We start from the raw sequence: 6,847 nt of genomic DNA, 5'->3' as shown, positions 1-6,847 counted from the left end.
CTGTGGGCTGCGGCCCTGGATCCAGGAAATTGCTGCAGCAATGCCAAGAATGTGAAGCTGAAGCAGGGCCCGAGATAAGACTCTGCACACAACACAGCTTTTATCTGCCTCAAGGCTAGTCTTTCTGCTCCTGGGTTACACCGGAGGCACTTCACCACCGGTGCGCCAGCCTTAAGAGAGTTTCTATCTCTTTGTCCTTCTCCAAATCTTCAGCTAATCATCCTTTAGACTGACTCGTTCCCTGTCTGCCTCCTGGCCCTTCTCCGTTATCTCCCACCCAGCCCCAGGGTCCCCCCCGTGCTGCTCTGGCCCCGCAGCCGCTCCCCTTTCGCTTTCGTTTCTCCCTGCGCGACCAGCCCGGGTCAGCCCAGCCCAGCCCAGCCCGGCTTAACCTGGCACTCCTCGACGGGGCACCATCTCGGCACGGCACGGCTCGGCTCAGCTCGGCTCGGTTCAACCATGCCGAAGTTCACCGTGGCGGAGGCCGGTTTTTGGGGGCGTCAATTCCTGCAGTTCCTGCAGGACACGGACCGGGAGCAGGAGAGCCTGCGGGAAACGCTGCGGACCATCTACAACCAGGAGTTCCGGGGCAGGTGAGAGCGCCCGGCCAGACCCGGGCAGCATCGCCTGGGACAGACCCCTGGCCAGCATCTCCCAATCCCCGGTGCCTGGCCAGCATCACTGGTCCCCAGCAGCATCGCTGGGGTCCCCAAGCTTCTCTGTCTCACCTTGCTGGGATGATCCCCAGCTCCATGGGCCCCCAGCAGCTGCCTGGGGATGGCCTTGGGCACCCACTGCCCACCATACTCACCCTGCTGACACCAATCTCGCTGGCCTTTGTGCAATATGACCACTGTTAATCATTGGCAAAGCCAGGGCTCAGTGCATTGGTGGGACTGGGAGGAGGTACCTGGGGAGTCATCTCTGCTGGGAGCACAGTGACTGTGCCTTAGCAGAGCCACCATCTGTCCCCGCTCAGCCCCTGAGCCCTGGCACGGACAGGGTCTGCACGGCTGTCGGGGCCAGGCAGTGAGGCACCGAGGGCTGGAATGGCTGTGCCATGGCTGGAACAACAATGGCACAGCACGGAATTGCTGGAGCAGCCAGCAGGGATGTAAGATTTGCACAGACCAGTGGGAAGCCCAAGTCCTTCTTCCTCTCCTGGAGCAGAGGGGACCTGCTGAGAGCCCCCTCACTGCAGCCTCAGTGTCCTGCTTCATCTTCCTGCTTGCCTCACCTCTGCCCATGGCAGCTGAGCCACACTGTCCCACACAAACCCTCTCCCTGGCACTGCAGGACTGATGCAAAGACACCCAGTTTTTCTGGCATTCTGTACGCGCTAAGGACAACCCACCAGGTTCAGGTGCACGGACAGGTGGTGAAATTCAAGGTGAGTTCGTGCTGGGGCAGTGCCCACTGGGACTGGCTCCTCAGGAGCCCCCTGCAGCATCCCGGGGCCACGCTGACTCTGGCTGCTCCTTGCAGGTGAAGACGAATGTGGTGGTGGCAGACCAGTACCCGAGACCCAGAAGGAATGCACAGAATTCCGTGTCCACCTCTGCCTCAGGACAGCAGCTCAACTCTGCTCCACAAACGCCCCAGATCTATGCCAAGCACTGGTATGACCAGCAGGCAGCACCCTGCCTTGGCATGACCCCTGGAGCCCCCACCCCGGCTGGGAAAGCCTGACCCTCCCTCCCCACAGGGCTGAGCTCATTCGTGGGAAGCACGGGGTAGAGATCGTCTCAGACTACGACCAGGGCAATGGGAATATCCGCTTCCCAGTGGTGCCGGGTGAGCCCTGCACGGTCACTGTCCTGGTGCAGAACCGAGGCACCGAGGTGGTGACACTGCAGCGGTTCCAGCCCCGCCAGCAGTCGAAGGAGCTCTCCTTCACTGATGAGCAGGGGGCAGTGCAGGGCCAGTCCCTGCTGCTACACCCAGGTAGGGTCCTGTCCCATGCCATGCCATGCCATGCCATGCCATGCCATGCCATGCCATGCCATGCCATTCCATGCCATGCCATGCCATGCCATGCCATGCCATCCCATCCCATCCCATCCCATCCCATCCCATCCCATCCCATCCCATCCCATCCCTGCCCCGCCCTGCAGAGATGATACAGGACCCAATCTCACCACTTCACCGCGCAGGTGGCATGTACCCCATCCAGGTGCGGTGCCTCACCACCTGCAATGGGCACTTCAGTGCTGTGGTGCTCTTCGAGTTCACCAAGGAGCCAGACCAGCCCTTCAGCATCTCACGCTACGTGGCTGCCGTTGCCGAGAGCCAGCTGGCCAAGGACCTGGGGCCCTCAGCACTTTTCCAGCCTTACACAGCCAGCCTCCCGCGCCTTGTCACAGTCATCACCGAGGAAGGCATCCCCCCGGACAGGTATGTGGTGAAGTCACCTGCTGCCATCCTGAGCAGAGGGGCCCAGTCTGTTCTCCAGCAAGGACAAGGTTCAGCTCCTTGACTGAGCACCACAGGACAATGCTTCAGCCCTGCGAGATGGCTGGTGACAGTGGGGTTGGGGACACTATGTACTCCCTGCATCACTGCTGTCCCCTCCACCCAGCTCCCTGAAAAATGAACTGGAGAGGGAAATCCCTCTGGGCACCTACCAGTACCCAAAGAGCCTCAAGGACACGATCCTGCTCGGACCCAACAGTGGCAGCTCCAGCTGGGCTGCCATGCGGTGAGTGCCAAGGGCTGAGAGCAATGCTGAGCTGTTTCTTGAGTGCCAGACTGTCCCTGGGACACACTGACATTGCTGCTGCCCTCAGCTCGCTGCTGGAAGCCCCTCTGCAGGCTGAGAACTACCAGAAGAAATTCCAGCTGCTGCTGCACCTGGAGGAGATCCAGATGGAGGTGGACATCCGGCGCTACGACATGCAGGATGTGACCATGGTGCAGGACAGGGGGCTGCTGGTTCTTGATGTGCGTAGGGGGGTGAGGGCTGGGAGGGCACAGCCCCCGGACTCCCAGAGTGCCTGGCATCACACTGGCCCTTTGGCACAGGTTCCTGGCGTGGCCGAGAACCGCCCGTCCCTGCTGAGAGGGGATCACCTCTTTGCCCACCTGAGCAGCGAGCGGGACCACTCCCCGCTCGTGCAGTACAAGGGCTACGTGCACAGCGTGGAACTGGAGAAGGTCAGGCTGGGCTTCTCCTCCAAGTGAGTGATGTCTGGTCCCAGAGATGCCAGGAGCGGGTTGGAAGGGGCCAGAAGGGCTTGGGAGAGTGTCCATGCACTGCTCATGCCATTCCTTCCTAGGCTGCAGAAGAAGTTTGTGAAAAACCTGAAGTTTGATGTGACCTTCACCTTCAGCCGGCTGCCACTGCAGGTCCAGCATCGGGCTGCATTCCTGGCCATGCGCCACGGCTTGTTCAGCCTCCTCTTCCCCTCTGCCTCCTGCCACAAGTCCCTCTTCCCAGGCCCCTTCCAGCCCCAGTGAGTGCCCAGCTCTGCAGGGTGGGAGGGTCTGGGAGTGGAGGCGATGGGGCTCCAGCAGTGCAGCCTCTGCTCCCACAGGTGGTTTAACCGTGAGCTGGAGACCAACGAGGAGCAGTGCAAAGCTGTGACCCACATTGTCGCGGGGCTGTCCCGGCCAGCCCCATACCTCATCTTTGGTCCCCCTGGCACTGGCAAGACGGTCACTATGGTGGAGGCCATCAAGCAGGTGAGTGGCCAGTGCCCAAATCCAGCCCCGAGCATTGCTGCCCACTCTTGTCCGCAGGGCTCAGTGCTGTCACTCCTCCTCCTCCCACCCAGGTGTGGACATGCTTCAAGAATGCCCGTATCTTGGCCTGTGCCCCCTCCAACAGTGCCACAGACCTGCTGTGCCAGTGCCTCATCAAGGACATTGCCCCTGAGAACGTCTACAGGCTCATTGCCAGCTCCCGGAACTACAGGGATGTGCCCACCGATATCACGGTAGGTCCCTGCCCCTCCGCCCTGAAATCCTGACAGCACATCTGGGCTGGCATCCCCCTGGACAGTGGGACCTCACCCAATGCCTGTGCTCCAGCCCTGCTGCAACTGGGATGAGGAGCAGAGCAGCTACGTGTACCCAAGCAAGGAGAGCCTGAAGCGGTACCGGATTATCATCACCACACTGGTGACAGCAGGAAGGTCAGAGGAGCTGGGATTGTCCCCAGCATCTGTGGCAGGTGGACCCAGGGCTGCCTTGCAGCCAGGCTGTGAAGGCAGTCCCTCTGGGATTCAGCAGGGAGGAGTTGGAGGGGGGAAGGCAGCAGGGGTGGAAATCTCTCCTCTGTGGGAGGATGAGGATGAAGGGTAGAGGAGAAAGGATGGCCAGGTGGGGCAGAATGCTGAGACAGCCTCATTCCATCTCTCCTCCAGGCTGGTGTCAGCCAATTTCCCGCCTGGGTTTTTCTCCCACGTCTTCATTGACGAATGTGGCCGTGCAGTGGAGCCGGAGAGCGTGGTTGCCATCGCAGGTGAGTGGTGCTCAGCTCCTGTCTCAAGGACCAGCATTTTTCCATGGCCTGGGCTCCCTCCCATTCCCCACTGAGCTCTCCCTGTTCCCAGGGCTCCTGGCTCCCATGGATCAGGAGACCAACCCCAATGGGGGGCAGTTGGTGCTGGCAGGAGACCCCAAGCAGCTGGGCCCCGTCCTGACCTCACCCCTGGCCATCCAGCATGGTTTGGGTGAGTATGGAGAGGGGTGGGAGTGCTGCAGGCACCCCACAGGGGCTGAGTGGCCTTGTGGGGAGCCACAGGCTGTCACTGGGCACAGGCACCTCACTGCTGGAGAGGCTGATGCTGCACAACCCTCTGTACAAGAAGTCGAGTGGAGGATACAACCCACAGTTCATCACCAAGCTGCTCTGGAACTACAGGTGGGGACAGGGATGGTGCAGGAAGGGATCGAGCAGGCAGGGATTGGTGAACATGGCTCTCCAGGATCTGTCCCCCAGAGCCTCACAGTGCCCCAGCTGGTGTGGGAGGTGGCAGTGTACCTGCTGTCCTGAGTGCACGGTGCCTGAGAGGGTTCTGGACCCACATGGCACCCACCCTGGGCACTGTCCTGCCTCTGCCAGGTCCCACGAGGCCATTCTCAAGATTCCAAACGAGCTCTTCTATGACAACGAGCTGAAGGTGTGCAAGAACAACAGGCTTGACATCCGGAATCTGTACTGTACCTGGGAGGAGCTTCCCAAAAAAGTGAGGGGCGCAGGAGGGACTGACCCAGGGGGATCCCCGAGGCAAAGGCAGAGCAGAGCTAAACATTCTCCATCCCCAGGGCTTCCCCATCATCTTCCACGGGGTTTGTGGGGAAGACCAGAGAGAGGCCAACAGCCCCTCATTCTTCAACACGGCTGAAATTGAGGTCCTGATTTACTACCTGAAGAAGCTGCTGCTGAGCCGGGGCAAGGGGAGCTGCCCCACTGTGCCCCCCAAGGAGATCGGCATCATTTCTCCCTACAGGAAGCAGGTGAGGGACACAGCTCTGCAGGCAGGGCACGGGCAGAGACCTCCCTGAGGGACAGGGAACACTGGGAGGGACGGGCAGCCCCAGGGCTGGCACAAGGATGGCCCTGTGGTGGCTGGATTTTGCCACATGCCTCCCCTCAGGTAGAGAAGATCCGGAGAGCCATCACCTCCCTGGATCCCGATCTGCGGAGGCTGGCAGACATCAGCCAGCTGAAGGTATGTCCTGGGCATGGAGGAGAGAGGAGCACACCCTGCACAGGAGGAGGGAGCCCTGCCAGCCCCAGCCCAGGGGTGCTTCTGGCCCCTCACCTGTGTCCCTGCCCCAGGTGGGCTCTGTGGAGGAGTTCCAGGGCCAGGAGCGGCTCGTGATCCTCATCTCCACCGTGCGCAGCTGCAGCACCTACCTCCAGTTCGACCAGACCTTCAGGCTGGGCTTCCTCAAGGACCCCAAGGTACTGCCTTGCCCGAGCAGACCCTTCTTCCTTGGCATCCCCTTCTTCCCTCTGGTTCTCACAGTCTGCAGAGCTGCTCTGGGTGCTCAGTGCCACAGCAGAGCTGCCTGCCCCCAGGAGGGGCTGTGAGGTGATGGGAGGTGTTACAGCCAGGTAAAGCCCTCTTGTTTGTCCCCTTCAGAGGCTTAACGTGGCCATCACGAGGGCCAAGGCTCTGCTGATCGTGGTGGGTAATCCGACCGTGCTCAGCAAGGACCAGCACTGGCACAGGTGAGCTGCTCCTGCCCCTGGCAGTGCTCACCTGCCCCTGCCCTCTCCTGCTGCCAGCACCTGGCGCCTGGCCATGCCTGTACCCCCTGCCTCTGCACCTGCAGGTTCCTCAGGTACTGCCAGGAACAGGGTGGCTACACAGGATACCCCTACGAGGATGAGAGCACGGCTGAGGACAGAATCACCGAGGAGCTCCGCACGCTGCAGCTCGGTGTTTAGCACCCAGGTGGGCAGAGCTGGGCCCTGAGAGCAGCAGGGTGCTGGTCATGCCACGTCAGCACCCCGGGGCAGCAGCAGGGCCAGGGTTACAGCTGGGGCACTGGGAGGCTTCTCCTGCCCCAAATGCCACAGGGCTTACAACAGGTTTTTGCCTAGGGCTTGCATGTCTCCATCTCAAAGTCAGGGGCCCGCTCTGCCATGAGATTTCTCTGCAGGAAACGCACCTGGGAAGGGAGGAGAAGACCCATGAAGCTGCATCCCCTCAGCCTGTCCCTGGCCTGCAGCACCTCCTGCTCTTTCTGTCTCAGTCCTGGGGTGCTCCCTGCATCCCTGTGGAGATGGGGCTGAACCCACCAGACCACAAGTTGTTGCCAGTCTTTGCTGCCAGCCACAAAGCCCACACCAGCATCAGACTGGGACAACTCTCCATTTTAATCATTTTTTGAT

At 61.0% G+C, this 6,847-nt stretch overlaps 1 protein-coding gene across 1 annotated transcript; it reads left to right on the top strand.

The window, feature by feature from the left end:
- Positions 1-459: 459 nt before the first annotated feature.
- Positions 460-6,400, top strand: MOV10 (Mov10 RISC complex RNA helicase). The gene is made up of 21 exons (XM_033079941.1): positions 460-593; positions 1,297-1,390; positions 1,486-1,619; positions 1,706-1,944; positions 2,154-2,394; positions 2,579-2,698; positions 2,787-2,940; positions 3,022-3,176; positions 3,276-3,452; positions 3,534-3,681; positions 3,774-3,935; positions 4,030-4,133; positions 4,365-4,462; positions 4,554-4,673; positions 4,762-4,864; positions 5,066-5,189; positions 5,269-5,460; positions 5,601-5,675; positions 5,786-5,911; positions 6,093-6,181; positions 6,286-6,400. Exons 1-21 carry the CDS (start codon positions 460-462, stop codon positions 6,398-6,400), a joined length of 2,904 nt encoding a protein of 967 aa, XP_032935832.1.
- The last annotated feature ends 447 nt before the right edge of the window (positions 6,401-6,847 follow it).

Source organism: Catharus ustulatus, chromosome 25 (assembly GCF_009819885.2).
Source record: "Catharus ustulatus isolate bCatUst1 chromosome 25, bCatUst1.pri.v2, whole genome shotgun sequence".
Taxonomy (NCBI): domain Eukaryota; kingdom Metazoa; phylum Chordata; class Aves; order Passeriformes; family Turdidae; genus Catharus; species Catharus ustulatus.
Note: the sequence above shows the minus strand (reverse complement) of the source record. Positions and strands in the feature narration are given on the sequence as shown.